This window comes from Anomaloglossus baeobatrachus, chromosome 2, assembly GCF_048569485.1.
Source record: "Anomaloglossus baeobatrachus isolate aAnoBae1 chromosome 2, aAnoBae1.hap1, whole genome shotgun sequence".
Lineage (NCBI taxonomy): Eukaryota > Metazoa > Chordata > Amphibia > Anura > Aromobatidae > Anomaloglossus > Anomaloglossus baeobatrachus.
The window spans coordinates 621757679-621774142 of record NC_134354.1 but is presented as its reverse complement, the minus strand read 5'-3'; the positions used below and the strand labels follow the sequence as shown (position 1 = coordinate 621774142).

The following is a 16464-nucleotide window of genomic DNA, read 5'->3' as shown; positions in this document are numbered from 1 at the left end:
ATCTGTTGGCATCATGTTTTAGAATAACTCAGCAGATTAATGTATGGGTTTGTACGTGAAGACTCTGATAGTGAAATTGCAGCTCCTTCTGGGCTCAGCGGTTTGGTGGACAGCCTACTCATTGCCTGACCACAATCTGTGTAGGGGCTCGTATCAGTGAGTGAGACCACCCACTGGACTCCTATGGTTAGAATGAGCAGAAAATGAAATGAGTAAAGTTATTCTAAATCCCTTCCTAAATACATGAGGTTGTTAGATTGGACAAGTGACGGTTTCCATTGAAACTAGCCATACAGATAAGAGAAATGTCTGCTGGGGTCTGAGGGCTGCCTGACGTCCCTCCCCCCGATGAAACCAGCCCTAATTTCCAAGAGTGCCAATTCGTATTGTCTAGAAGCCAGAATATTTGCATGCTGATCACTCTTAGCTGATCATTTCTCGGCTTATTGTACATTCGCAGGAATGATTAGGTAATAAACTTCCAGGAGACGGTGTAGAGCAGTAATTACACGGCAATAGACTGTTATGGAGATTAATAAAGCTATTACTGTGAACGCTGGCAGCTCACCCAGTGTGCCCTTATGTGGGGCGTGTCTGCAGCAGACTCCATACACATTTATTACCCACAGCGTGCAGATGTTTCATATTTAAAGCATATTTTGGACTTTTATTTGCCTAGAAGACATTTAGTTTTCTGTTTCTCAATGACATTTTCCTATTCTGTCATAACAGCCTGATAATGGTGCCATAAGATTTCGCCCGCATTAAAGGAGCGCCTGTAAAGAGATTCTCCAATTTTATAGAGGCTGAACACTTTTTACTGCACTTTTACAGCACTTTTACTGCTGTACCAACAACCAACATGTACATACCATTTTCAACTAATCTGTTGTGTCTGTTGAGATCCACCTCCTCGCCTTGCTCTGATTACATCTTTGGGCTCTGCGTCCCCCCTTACCCCTAGTTTATTGCTTTCCTGTACACATGCACCGATTTGAGCCACAGTGTGCGGGGTCTAAATGTGTTTTCCACGAATGACAGGGCAGTGCGGTGGAGCCTCGTCAACACGTGACCATTAGATGTGACGGAATCGTAGGCTGGTCACATCTTCATGTTATGTGACAGAGGAGAAACGTGGAATTAGGACCAAACCAAAACAGTAGGTTAATTACAAAAAGGGTCTTTTGGAGGATTTAGGTTAATGGAAAAAGAAAATATGAAGGGGTTTCGCAGCCTTTATTATATTAATGTCCTGTCCTAAGGAGAAGTCATCAATATTAGATCTGGGGCTTAACATCTGGCATCGCCATCAATCAGCTGCTTTCAGCTGTGGCTAGCCATAAACAATGTATTGAAGTGAATAGGAGCTGAACTGCAGGACTCGGGAACAGCCAGTACATAGCAGGTGGAGCATGATGAGCACCGTTCATTGCTTACATCCAACTGCCGCCGGAGCTAAAAAGAGCTAATTGGATGTGTCTGACCTCGAACTATATGATATTCATGACCAATCCTAAAGGGGGCTTTACACGCAACGACCTCGCTAACGAAATGTCATGGGGGTCACGGAATTCGTGACGCACATCTGGCCTCGTTAGCAACGTCGTTGAGTGTGAAACGTACTAACGATGGCTAACGATCAAAAATACTCAGCTAATCGTTGATCGTTGACACGTCGTTCTAATCCCAAATATCGTTGCTGTTGCAGGACGCAGGTTGTTAATCGTTCCTGAGGCAGCACACATCGCTACGTGTGACACCCCAGGAACGAGGAACAACACCTTACCTGCGTTCTCCGGCAACGAGGTGGGCGTCACTTTCTTTCGGCTGCTTTCCGCCCCTCCGCTTCTATTGGACGGCTGCCATGTGACGTCGCACGAACTGCCCCCTTAGAAAGGATGCGGTTCGCCGGCCACAGCGACGTCGTTAGGCAGGTAAGTACATGTGACTGGTCCAAGCGATGTTGTACGCCACGGGCACAACCGTCGGGGCAGGTGCTTTCACCAGCGACATCGCTAGCGATGTCGCTGCGTGTAAAGCAGCCTTATGAATAGGTAATCAATATCTTAAATCTGGAAAACTCCTTCAATTGCTGAAATGCCCTTTAATGGCTAACCTTCATCTGTTACCATAAAAGAGCCCTGAACTTCTATTATTTTGGGGGTGGTGGGGGGTGGTGAAGAGAGCGGGTAAATATTCATTATCGATAATGATAACAAATAATGTTTAAGCTGTTGACTGGACAGCCCCTTTTTCTGTGTATTACAAAGCTGACATTCTCATTAAGGGGAATCTATCACCAGGTTTTTGCTACTTCATCTGAGAGCAGCTTCATGTAGGAAAAGAGACCCTGATTCCAATGATATATCACTTGTCTCAACTGCTGCATTCAATAAGCGAATTATCACAGTTCTTAGGCCTAAGACACACGGCATGAAAATCTGAGCGAGTGGAATGCAATAAAACATTGCATGCCTCTTGGACCAATATTAACCTATGTGCCAGCACCCATGAGCGATTATTTTCTCAGCCCTAATCGGACCGAGAAAACAGTTGCAGCATGCTGCGGGTGTAATGCGATCCTCTTTCTCTCGCACCCATTCAAGTCTATGGGGTGAGAGAAAAATCACACTGCACTCGCATTACATCGGTGTACTGCGAGTGTAGAGTGAGAATGGTAATAGCCGGCAACGGAGGAGAGAGTGAGATAAATAAATCCCTCCCACCCCTCCTCAGTGCCGGCCCGCTCCTTGCAGCTGTGGTCCGATCGCACGATCGGACCTCAGTCGCAATGACACTCCGCTCACGCTGGCAGCACAGCGGGAGCGGAGTGTCATGCGAGGATCGCAGTAGTCCCAGTGTGGCCCCGGCCTTAGATGTAGTACGGTATGTAGCAGAGCTCAGAAAGATTTTGGGCTGCTTATCAGAGGAGGGAACATGGTCGGACAACTTGTCATGGGGCAGCCAGTCTCAGCAATGATAACGTCCTAGTGAGAAAACCTTCACTAGGTAAATGACACACCGCTTAATAAATGACAAAGGCCTAAATTAAGTGTTTCAGTGCCCATCTCCTGCTGTCTTCAGATCACATAGCGTGCACACAGATTCCCTTTAAATACTATGACCTATCCCCTGTAAAGCTGGCTGCATTATGCCCATAGCCTTGTGCATACATTATGATTAACCTGTCAATGGTTCTACATTTATTTTGGCAGGCACCATGATCTATAGGTTTCTGCAGTATTTCTTGTGAAAAACAAGAAAAGGGTCCCTGCAGAGGATTGGTAGTGTGTTTACAGATATTAAATATTAATTGGATTGTGTCTTTGCAGATATCCACCCATTATAGTAGTTTACAGTGCATTTATGGTCATAGATTCTTTAAAGGGGTATTTCTATCTTAAACTTATTACAGCATTTCTATAAAGTATGCCATAAATGGCTTTTACAGGTGTAGGTCCCGCAGTGGATATGTGCTAATGGGTATGGGAATATCCCTTCATCAAACTGTCTTCATACAGTTAAGACCCTTTCTCTTGAATGTAGTATCATTACTAGTCGGGAGGTTTTTACTTGTTTTGAACACAAATGGTCGGCTTCCTTAGTCTGTTCTGTAAGGTGTCAGCCCCTCGCTTCTGTTAGCCCGCTGCTATTGAGGGTATGGCAGTCCACTCATTTTAACCATCAGGGAATGTTCCCACTGTATTAGATAGGCGTTCTCGATCTTCGCACTGCGTGGCTAATGATGTGGTGTCCTCATAGTTTTCCTGTGTACTGGGAGGGCCCTTGACCGTACACCCACACATAATGCAAACAGACTGACTTCATTATAGACTCCTCAAGTAACTAACCGAGCAGCGCTGGTTCATGACTTGTGCAATACAGGAGGACACGCTATGCAGAGAATATGGGGTGGAGCAGCAGTTTGCTCAGCTTGAAAGCTATGTTCAAATGTTCAGGATTTCATGAGGATTTCAACAAACAAGTCTGTTTCCCCCGTACTTTTCCCCGTTGTGAACTATTCCTTAATAGGAAAGCGTATGTACCAGGGGCGTACATAGAAATCATGGGGCCCCATAGCAAAAGTCTGAATGCCCCCCTCCCCCCCCCCAATAAAAAAACAAAACCCAAAACAATAAAATATTAACATACTAAACAGCATATGCGTTACTGGGGGCAGCTTACATGTTACTGTGGGGGACATACAAAGTTACTGAGGGCACCATACATGTTACTAGGGGTCAGTGAGGGAAATATAAGTTACTAGGGGCCAGTGGGGGGCATACAAGTTACTGAGGGCACCATACAAGTTACTAGGGGCCAGTGAGGGGGAGGTTACAAGTTACTGGGGGGCACATATACACATTATGAATTAATCTTTATCCTACAAATATATCAAAAAGACTGACCGCACATCCACCAGGTGTGCACAGGTTCTAGCTGTTTCAGCTAGCACCTGTTCACATCTGTTTTATGTGCTGATCAGTCTTTTTGATATATTTGTAGTGCATTTCTTTCTGACTGAGCACCCCACCCTGTAACCAGGCTGTGTTCATTCCCCTTTATACCGTAGCTGCTGGAGCCTAGGTTCCCAGACATGGAGGTTTTTAACCCAGATAGTGGCATGTGAAGTTAGGTTCCCAATATATAGAGAGATACCTTGCCGTGGTGACCAGGCTCACATGCATTGGTAAATACATAAGCTAAATATCTTCTCCCCCCACCCCCCCCCCCCCCAATATTCCTATAGCAGTAATGCAATACCAGAGTTCCCTTATTCATTGTTGGCATTTTAGTGTGCAGCTATTAATCTTTATCCTAGCCAGGCTATACATCTACTAGTCCAGTAAGTAGACTATTACCAGGCCTGGCTCCATCTGCAGAGGAACAGTCTAGGCAGTGCTGTGCGCCTGTTGTGACTGTGTGTGATGCGCTGGGCACGGCGGAGCCTGACGCTTGCTGGGCACGGTGGAGCCTGACGCTTGCTGGGCACGGCGGAGCTTGACGCTTGCTGGGCATGGCGGAGCCTAACGCTTGCTGGGCATGGCAGAGCCTGACGCTTGCTGGGCACGGCAGAGCCTGCAAACAGTGGAATCAGCTACTGCCAACAAACCAAAGAACATCAGGATAAACCGTACTAAAAAATAGTCCTACTAGTCCTACCGAAGTGTCTCACAGTAATTAGTGATACATTTACTGCCTCCAGAAAAATAATTAAATAATACAAATCTATAAATATCTACATTTCTTTACAGTAATGCTGCGGCAAAAGTCATACAATTACCAAATAATACATACTATATAGTGTTACTGAACAACACCCACTATATCAAAACCAATAATACTACAATACATTGCAAAATAATGCTTCCACACCATGACCAAATATTATCACCACAGAGTCTGAATATAACTATCATCCTGTTACTGAACAAAGTCCACTGCACATTTTTTCTTTCTCCCGCGTTGTACTGAACGAGCTCCGCCCCCTCTCTTGATTGGCTGTTGTCCTCCTGGCATCTGTCACAGCTCTGCGACTGGAAGATGATGCTGCTTGGCCACTCCCTCCTCTTCAGCAGAGGCCGCGCAGTGCGGGCGTGTCTGCATCTGTGTTGCGGCCAGCCTGTAGCTATACGAACATTGCCAGCCCCAGCGGCCTTAATCAACTGCTTGGTGACCGGCAGCCTGCCCCTGCTGGGAATTATGAAAGTGAAAGATCGCACACTGCAGGCTGTCGGGGCCGGGCCCCTCCAGCTCGTGCATCCGATAGCAATGGCGTGGCCTGCCTCTATTGACGGTACGCCACTGCTCTGTATTTATGTATATAAATGTACACAGTGCCGTATGATTAGATGCATCCACTAGTAATATGAAACAGGTATTATTTTTTTTAGCCACTATTAAATTTATATATATAACACACACACACACACACACACACACACACACACACACACACACACACACACACACACACACTCTGTTTTTGAATTGTGAACCAACAGCTATATCTGCTTCATATTACTAGTGGATGCATCTAAACATATGGCATTGTTCAATGTGTATATTTATATCTTTCTATGTCTATAAGAGGAAAGTTTAGAAAATGTGCCCAGATATTAATGGCCCCAGAAACAGTCATGGTCTCATATGTGAGATGTACTTTAGTGTGACGTTTCCACTTGTCTGATGTGCAGATGAGCCAAATCTACAGTACATCTTGTCACTGTATAATGTATTTCTATACACTACGGCCCCTGAGAATGGTGACTGGGTAACCCTTTGCTCACCAAGGCAGATGAGCCAGCACGTTAGTAGTAGCAGAGACAATGCCCTCGCACCCGGCTCCGGCGGTTTCCATTTTGCCCCTCTTTCTTGAGCGGTCTGGGGTGGAGTGGTTGTGGTGTGCAGATCTTTGCATGTTTTATTTTTTGCCGTGACGTGGTCATCACTGTTTCCTTCCTGTAGTTCACAAGCTTGTTCTTCTGATAAGCCTAGCTATAATGTAGAACACAACTGCAAAATGTCAGGGTAGAAATGCAGGGAATGTGTTTGCTGGTTTTTTACATTGTTTTATATGATCTTTTTCTGATTTTTATTCTGCTGCTATGGAATAGTCACTGTGCAGATTCTGTATTTTCAGTTGTGAGCAATATAATCAATTCCTTATATAAGAGGTAACACAAGTCCATCTGTTCTAGATATAGAAGGTCACATCGGGTAGAATAGAATAGGACTTCTACAGTTTTTTGGGTTTACTTTAGTTGACTTTTATATACGTCGTCTTATGTATTTATACTGTTTGTATTTAATTCTCCATTGTACAGGATTTGTCTTATATAGAGAATAACTAATTTTATTTTTTTATTTTTAACATTTTGCAGGCTTTGGCTTCCCAATGAGAAAGAACAGCTGAAGAAAATCCATTGCTTCCTAAGGAACAACAGATCGCCTGGAATTTGAACATTACAAATATATGTGAATGCGCAAACTCAAAAAAGCACTTTAGAAGCCTGGATTAACCGGTGTTATCGTTTCATTCCATACAAGAAACCAAAAGAGTTTTTTGTACTTCTCATGAGGATTTGTAGGAAGGGAAAGCACTAGGATGGCTACCGTCGTGCAACCAAATGAGCTGGTGTTCGAGTTTGCCAGTAATGTCATGGCGGATGATCACCAGGTAGGTTTGGAGAATGTGATGTAAATCTCGTGCAATTAGACAAAGTCCCTATTGTCATCAATGTTATACATTCCTTGTTATGAGATGACGCAGATCACGAGTTAAGGGGTTCTCTTTGTCTTTCTGACATTGATGACCTAGGATAGGTCATCAATATTTTATTGAAAGTTAACAACCGGTTCCACTATTAACCTGTTGTTGGCTCCAGTGGTGACCAGATGTTAATGTATCAGTCTGTACCAGGTACTGCAGATCAGCTACTATTCTCTCTGGTGTTGAGCTGTGTTCAATGTTTACATCTGGCCACTGCTGGAGCAGATATATCAGTGAGGGTGTCAGACCCCCACCAATCTGATATTCATGATTCTCCTCATGATAGGTCCTCAATATCATATGACTGGACAACCTCTGTTCCAGCGATGTTGGCGCCGCTGTTCCCAGCGAGTGATGTGACACTGTTTTCATGTGACCACTGCAGTCAATCAGTGACCGCTGATGGGGTGCAGCCTTTTAATATTCCAACAGAGGGGACATCTGCTCCGATGAAGTATTGATGAGCTGCAGCCAATCAGTGGCAATTGATTGTATTATGTCACCCTCTGGGGCATCATTGGAAATTCACCCCTGCGGGAGTGAATGAACATTGTTTTGTTTTTATTTTCAATGGGACCCTAAGTTGATAATGCAGTGGTTGTCCAGTAGTGGGCAGCCCGTGCAAATTGGAAAGCCTAATGTATAAACAGATTGTATTCATATCCGTATTCTAAATTAATTAAAATTACCGGTCAAAACGGCAGTATTCTGCACTAATGTTTCTAGTCAAAGGACAGACCCCTAGATTGGTCAATGGTGCAGTTGGGCATTTTTGGTTTGGTAACTTCCTTCCATGGATCTTGCACTGCTTTAAATTTCATTATTCTACTTGTGTGATAAAGCATAGCTACAGGAAAAGAATATCTGAAAGAGACAGGCTGTATTGTATGTATGACGTCATGGCATTGCCGCATTGATGAAGGCGCAGTATGTGCACTTGACGAATGATTGGCGTCTGACCAAGCCGGCTGATCTTACAGTGGTGAAATTGGTTTCAGCTCGTTTATTACACCCTCAGTTTTATTTTTTTTTTTACAATATTTTCATTCTCAGTTGTTGTGATCTATCTAAAGTAAAACGTTCCTATTCACAGTAGTGGAGCTTCCTTGTCAGATATCGTTCAGATATTATTTACTGTCTACAATTGTTATTGTCAGGCAGATTTTCAAGCAAGTCAGAATAGTTTTCTGAAAGATGAGGCAGATTTCAATCCGATCAATAGGCCATTTACAGATCCCAAATTTGATTGCTATTAGTCCGACCGGAAAGGAATCCTTATATAGCAATAATATAGTAACAACTATCGGTTTTTCACACAATTTATATACTTGAACCCGCCTCATTCAGACTTGTGTGAGCAAGGTATTCATGGCTCTGTCTGACGTTAAACTACAATAAATTACGAGGGGCTGCTGATAAGTCTTTGGCTTTGTGATCCTTTTTTGTTTCTATGGTAACGAATGTTACATCACATGAAAGCCTTATGTGTCTAATATATGTTTTCAAAATGTTGTGTTTGTTGCTTATGGCAACAGTGTTCTACGCCCATGGGAAAACAAAATGGCGAAGTTTAATGCGATGTTCACAGCAACTGAGAGCAGAGAAGTGATAAAATTCTTGTTTCTGCAAGGAAAGTCCGCAAAGGATATTAATGGTGATATGTCGCAGACATTGGGGGATCAATGCCCTTCATATTCCACTGTTAAGAACTGGGTTGCTAAATTTAAAATGGGCCACTTCAGCACCAATTATGAGGAACGTCCTCAACGACCGAGAGTGCTGGTTGTTCCGGAGATTGTCGATGCTGTGCACAACCTCATACTGGAGAATCGACGAATTTTAGCTAAAGCAATAGCTGACATCATGGGGATTTCCTGTGAACGTGTTTGTGTCATTATCCATCAACATTTGGACATGAGGAAGCTATCTGCAAAGTAGGTTCCCAAATGTTTGACAACAGATCAGAAAAGCATGTGAGTGAAAACTTCCCGGTCCATTTGTCAGCATTTCCGGACTGATAAGAACTTCCTGGATCGACTGGTCACTATGGATTAGACCTGGATTATTTGTATGACCCTGAAAACAAGCAGCAGTCAAGAGTGGAGGCACAGTGGTTCTCCTCGTCCAAAGAAGTTCAGGGTGCAAAAATCAGCCACTATGGTGATGGCATCTGTGTTCTGGGATAAGAAGGGCTTCTGGCTAGTGGACTACCTTCAAAAGGGTTCCATCATCAATGCAAGGTTTTATATTGAACTTTGGACCAATTGAAGGCAGGTCTAAAGGCAAGCTGTCCAAATGAATCTTGTTCCTGCAAGACAACGCCTCCGCTCACACTGCACAAGCGACCACGGCAAAACTGACAGAGCTGTGCTTCCAGCTGGTTGACCACCCACCTTATTCACCAGATCTAGCTCCCTCCAACTATCATCTGTTTCCAAACCTGAAGAAACACCTCAAGGGTACCAAATTTCACACCATTTCTGATGTCATAGCTGCTTCAGATGCCTGGTTTGAGGCACAACCAAAATCCTTTTTTTTTTTTTTTTTGTTTTTTTTGTTTTACTAGGCTTACAGAGCTTGGCATACCGATTGTAAGAAGTGTGTTGACATCAGTGAAGAGTATGTGGAATAAATGTTAAGTTTCATCATTCTATCTTGCCAAAGACTTATCAGTAGCCCCACATATAGGTCAGCAGTGATTGTACTGAATACATAACCTCCCATTAAACAGGAGATAATACAGTACTACTAAGACAAAACATTGTTGAGGTGTGCGGAAAGGGCAAAAAAAACCCCATCGGGTACAATTTAAAGGTATGAAAAATTAGGGGAGAGGATGTACTATACATTGGATGGGAAGTATCTTAAGGGGTCTGCAATCAAAGCCATATGTTGGTGGGTTAGGGGTGCTTCACACACAGCGAGCTCGCTGCCGAGATCGCTGCTGAGTCACGCTTTTTGTGACGCAGCAGTGACCTCATTAGCGATCTCGCTGTGTGTGACACTGAGCAGCGATCTGGCCCCTGCTGCGAGATCGCTGCTCGTTACACACAGCCCTGGTTCGTTTTCTTCAAAGGCGCTCTCCCACTGTGACACACAGATCGCTGTGTGTGACAGCGAGAGAGCGACAAATGAAGCGAGCAGGGAGCAGGAGCCGGCGTCTGGCAGCTGCGGTAAGCTGTAACCAAGATAAACATCGGGTAACCAAGGTGGTTACCCGATATTTACCTTAGTTACCAGCCTCCGCCGCTCTCACGCTGCCTGTGCTGCCGGCTCCGGCTCTCTGCACATGTAGCTGCTGTACACATCGGGTTAATTAACCCGATGTGTACTGTAGCTAGGAGAGCAAGGAGCCAGCGCTAAGCAGTGTGCGCGGCTCCCTGCTCTCTGCACATGTAGCTGCATTTCACATTGGGTTAATTAACCAAATGTGCACTGTAGCTAGGAGAGCAAGGAGCCAGCGCTCAGTGTGCGCGGCTCCCTGCTCCCTGCACACACAGCTAAGCGGTGTGCGCTGGTAACTAATGTAAACATCGGGTAACCATACCCGATGTTTACCTTAGTTACCAGTGTCCGCAGCTTCCAGACACCGGCTCCGTGCAAGCGCAGCGTCGCTTGCACATCGCTGCTGGCTGGGGGCTGGTCACTGGTCGCTGGTGAGATCTGCCTGTTTGACAGCTCACCAGCGACCATGTAGCGATGCAGCAGCGATCCTGACCAGGTCAGATCGCTGGTCGGATCGCTGCTGCATCGCTAAAGTGTGAAGGCACCCTAAGCCTATCCTTATCTCACTGAAAATAAAAAGATTGGCAGTCTAAAATTGAACATGCCAGATTCTAAACACCCCCCAACATTAACGGTTGGGGCAGAGTTGGTGTTGGAGTTTAGATGGTAAGCCAAACCCGACCATATCGGTGGGTACAGCTGTCATAGCTCTAATGTGTATTAGGACTTTACATTCATTGTTTATGGCCATGTTCATGTATCTATTCAGATTGTCAAACAGTCCAAGGTGTATGGGGCTAACTGACTTCTCCCCAAAAGTTGATGGGAGACAAAATAATCCGGCCTGTTGGATTGCCATTGGGCAGTCGTTTTGTTCTCTGGCAAATCTCATAAGACCACAGGAGCGCTGAGAAAAAAAGACTAGAGGGCCATTCCCAACTCCTATTCCTAGTACCTTCCATACCTTAAAAAATACCCCAAAAAAACTTTGCTCCTATTTGCTGATCACTTGGGGCTTAACTGCGGCACCCACAACAATCTAGAAATCTGAGTTCTGTAGCTCCATCTTGAATGGAGTGGCAAGTGCGCATACTCGGCCACTGCTCCATACACTGTCAAAGGATAGCAGAGAACAGTACGCTGCTTTCTCCAACAGTCCTATAGAGAATAAATGGAACAGAGGTAGTGCATGTGCACTACTACTCCATTCTGGGTAGTGCTGGTGTGAGCACTGTTATCGTGGTTCCATAGCCTTGATCTTGGAATGTCTGGGAGTTCCAGCAGTGAGACCCTTAGCGATCACCTAGTTATTACTTATTCTATGAATAGGTCTTGCTCTTTTTTTTTGGGTGGGTGGAGAGAATAACTCCTTAATGCTTCTAACATAAATAAAAACATAGTAACCTTTAACTTGTCAGACTGCACAATTCTTTAACATATGCATGTCTAACTTAATATTACAAGTTACAGATTATTACATACGTACAAGATCAGAACTAATAACTGCACAAGAATACACCATGAGAACCACTAGCAGTATCAAAATACATCACTAGAACCTCCATGAGTGCAGAAACACAGCATCACAACAGTCATCAGTACTTTAAATACATCACCAGAACAACCAGCAGTACAGAAATACATCACAAAAACCAACATCAGTACATGGTACATCAAATGTGATATCAGGTCAGATCCATATACATTTGTATTGCATGTACCTACAACTTCCAGTATGTCCTTAGCAAAGGTAAATATATACTGGGAGTTATTAGTCATCATCAGACTGTGGACCATGCAGGAACCACAGTACTGATGAGAATTAGTCAGTATCTCAAATAAACATTTACATTTACTTACCTTTTAATAATATTGTCTCTGATTTGAATGGCTCTCTTTCTTTTCTTCATCTTGTCCAGACATCATCATGACTTTTCACATTCACAGCTTGTCACAGCAAACTTGGAATTCCAAGTTCTCTGGTTAATTATAAAGATTCACTACACTAGTTCTTGTTTCAATTTATTTAATTCAATCAAATAAAAAAAAAAAATTAAAAAAAGGAAATTTTAGGAACAAAACTTGGTAAAAATATGGTAAAGTGTGAGACAACCTGTCACCAGTAGAGAGGAGTGGACCTGCAGTTCGCGTTTGGTATGAGCTCCGGCTTTTCCAAGAAAACAAAGTTCAGGTTCGCAGTTCGGGGGCTTTACTAATGCAAACCCCTCACGTGAGCATCGCTGTGCTCAGGTATGCACAGTGCTTGGCCCAGTGCGAGCCATCTGCAGTGTTTCATCAGCTCACACTGCGGGTAACAACAGCGTGATCAGGTGTAGTGTGCACCCCAAAAAATAAATAAATGGAAAAAACCCCGCTCACCCTTCCTCAGAAGTGGCTGGCTGCATGTGGGCGGAGACCTGAACTGCCAATCAGTGACTTCAAATGAAGTTCAGGTCAAGTGTGGGTCCAAAACCAAACTTGAGAAAGGTTCAACTGCACCAGCAGAACCTGAACTCCCTCGGGCCCGCTCCTCTCTAGTCACCCGGTCAAAAGTGGTCACTATTTACTCTTTCATTCCTGCTGCTCCTCTTCTTTTTTTTTTTTTTTTCTTTTCATAAATTCGCCACACGTTTCCAGATATGTGGGCACCTATATAGGCACTTTTTATTTAGTGTTCGTGTTATGGCATTTACCCACAGGGTTGTTCGTAGGGTAATCGTGCAGAGCAGTCTCAAAACGCACCCACTTGGAAAGACTATAAAAAATTTGGACTAAACAAAAGGGAAGTCCAAAAACTGAATAATGAGGGGAACAGCGGGAATAAAATATGAGGAGACATTGCCCACGTTTGACCTGGTGTCTGGTCCTGTATAAAGCAGACGTGATCGGTGCTCCGTTCCATATCCTAGCCATGTTTCTGCAGACATTTTGCCCACTTGCTGATTTTTATTTGCAGGCTGCCTCGTGTCTATAATTAGAAGCAATTTGACTTTGTATCCAATTCAGATGTGTGCTCACAAATGAACAAGGGAGACACCTTCTGTTTTTACAGTAAACAGAGCCGAGACTGATCCACCCTGTGACCAAGGGCAATGTGTAATCTGTACCTATAGACACACCCTAGACTCTGTTCAAAACCCCTCTCCTCCCCCCACTCCAATTTTGCTGAGCCTTTGTTGTCCTGCGGCACTTGGGTGACTAGCTCACGTCATCCCACTATTGGACTGATCCCGACTGCTGTAGTGATTCACTGGTCTGTACTAAGGACTGCCAAGTTGTCTTTTCCCACAGCATACATTACCAAAATCCAGTGCACTGCAATCTAGGGCTTTATGCTGTATAGGCAGAAGTCAAGGTCCTCCTGAATAGGTTATATCGGCCCTCTGTTTGATTTAATACCTTCATTTGCTGACGTAGTTACTATATACTATAGGTTGGGCACACCTCACAGTAGACATGCAATATATTGTTACCTGCTATTGTGCCCTATTTCATATTGTCATTTGTTCTAGTACACCAGACCTCGGTTGGCTTAAAGGGAACCTGTTATGTACTGAAAAGCTATTGAGCTTTGGATATGGGGTTAATCTGCAGGTTACTAGTTTTCTCAAGCTGCCCGGCTACTGTACTGAAAACCTGGCAACAGGGGGGAAATTAACTTCATTCCTCCCGGGAGCCTCCGACTTTGTCATTGAGGTGCGGCCGGAGCAGTTTAATCGCTCATCATACAGTGGGCGACGGCTGTAAGCATGCCCTGGCCATTGACTGACAGCTGTCTCTGCACTGATGCAATGCTGAGCTGGCTATCAGTCAGTGCCGGGGTATGGGTAGAGCCGCCAGTCATGGTGTAACGAGTGGTGACTAATACCGTGCCGGCACAGCTGGAGACCTGAAAGCTTGAGTCTGCCCAGTCAAGTAAAATTAATTTCCTTCTGGAGTCGGGCTCCATTCATCATCCTAGCCACTTTACAACGAAGACACACAGTCGTATAACACAGACTAGGATTGCATTGTAATGCTTAGACTGGCCGACGGCTCTCTTGACCCGAGTGTGAGAGCTGCATAGAAATACTAGCGGTCATGCTCTGGATAGGAGAGCTGTCAGGCAATGAATTACTATGTGATTGTTGTCTGTGTTATATGGCCATGTGACTGCGCCCTTAGAATGCTATTAATCTGGAGGTAAACCCCATATCTGTAGGTCAGTAGTGTTTTGAGACATGACAAGTTCTCTCTAATAGATTTAATTTGAATTCCGACATACTCATGTAGGAGCCACTACTTTCTTCCAGAAAGGGTGCACACCACTTGCTTGGCAGATGTTTGAATCTTAACCATTTAGGTTAGGTTCACATTTCCGTTGTTTTGCATCAGTCACATGCGTTGCTTGACGCATGTGACTGATGCGTTGTACAACTGATGACAAAGAACAGAAATCATTGTCGGACTCCGTTGTGTGCGGGGGGCGGAGCGCGAGGGGGGCGAAGCGCGAGGGGGCGGAGCCGAGCGGGGCTGTGGCGCTGAGGACGTCAGTGCCGCGGGGGACTGCAGGGCTAGGGACAAGTGTGTGTGTGTGTGTGTGTACACATGCGTAGTGCGTGAGGGGGCGGAGCCGAGTGGTGATGTGTCAGGCTCCCTGTACACGTATCCAGGGTAACGATCAGGTAACTATAAAAGCAAAGCACTTTTTGCTTGGTTACCCGATATTTATCTTGGATACCAGCTTACACCGCTTAGCGCTGGCTCCTTGCACACGTAACCACTGTAAATATCGGGTAACTAACCAAAGCGCATTGCTTGGTTACCCGATGTGTATCCTGGTTACGTGTGCAGGGAGCCAGAGAGAGCATGCGCAGCAAAATCCTACGGATTGCGCTGCTCAAAAAATGATACAGGCTGCGTTGCTCCCGCCCGGCGGTCAGTTAAAAAACGACTGACCGCGACGCAGCGAATGCAACGCAGCATAATCAGTCGCAATCCGTTACTAATAGAAGTCTATGGGGAAAAACTGGATTCCTGCAAAATATTTTGCTGGATACCGTAATTCCTCAAGGCGACGGATTGTGACTGATGCAAAACAATGGAAGTGTGAACCTAGCCTTAGTGTGTTGCAGTAATTAACGCCAAGTGTAATAAAAAAAAAAAAAAAAAAAAAATAGTGTAAAAAAAATTGTAATTTTAAAGTATTGCTAACATTTTAACATGCCACCATACCTGGCAAATAGCAAGGCTGTTACTTGACCTCTGGTTGTAATTGCAATCATCAATCATCATTTGCTTGAAGTTCTATCCAGAAGTTTTCAAAATAGACAAATGAGTATGGCCAGCATTGCTGCAGAGGTAAAAGGGGTGGAGTGGGGTCAGTCCATCAATGCTCAGATTGTACGCTGCACACCATATCAGATTGGTCTACATGACCATCATCCCAGAAGGAAGCCTATTCTAAAGACTCTGTACAAGAAAGCCCACAAGCAGGTTGCTGAAGACAAGCAGACTAAGGACATGGATTACAAAAACCATGTTGTGTGGTCTGATGAGACCAAGATAAACTTATTTAGTTCAGATGTTGTCAAGAGTGTGTGATGGCAACCATATGTGAGGCATACAAAGACAAATGTGTCTTGCCTACAGTCAAGCATGGTGGTGGAAATATCATGGCTTGGGGCTGCATGAGTGCAGCTGACTGTGGGGAACTACAGTTCATTGAGGGAACGATGAATACCAACATTTACAGAGATATACTGAAGCAGAGCATGATCCTTTCCCTCCTGAAACTGGGCTACAGGGCAGTATGCCAACATAACCCCAAATACACCTCTAAGATGACCACTTTCTTGCTAAAGAAACTGAGGGTAAAGACATTAGACTTAAACACTATTGAGCACCTGTGAGAAATCCTCAAACAAAAGGTGGAGGAGTGCAAGGTATCTTAACATCCACCATCTCCATGATGTAGGGGTGTACTC

The 16464-nt window shown here is 44.5% G+C and overlaps 1 protein-coding gene across 6 annotated transcripts in view; it reads left to right on the top strand.

The window, feature by feature from the left end:
• ELF1 (E74 like ETS transcription factor 1) overlaps positions 1-16464 on the top strand; it is a 203588-nt gene that overhangs the window by 147104 nt on the left and 40020 nt on the right. For all 6 annotated transcript variants that reach the window (XM_075336846.1, XM_075336847.1, XM_075336844.1 and 3 more), the window contains one exon: positions 6885-7180. In XM_075336846.1, the coding sequence (XP_075192961.1) occupies positions 7109-7180 (72 nt within the window). In that variant the 5' untranslated portion in view covers positions 6885-7108. The remainder of the gene's footprint in view (positions 1-6884; positions 7181-16464) is intronic.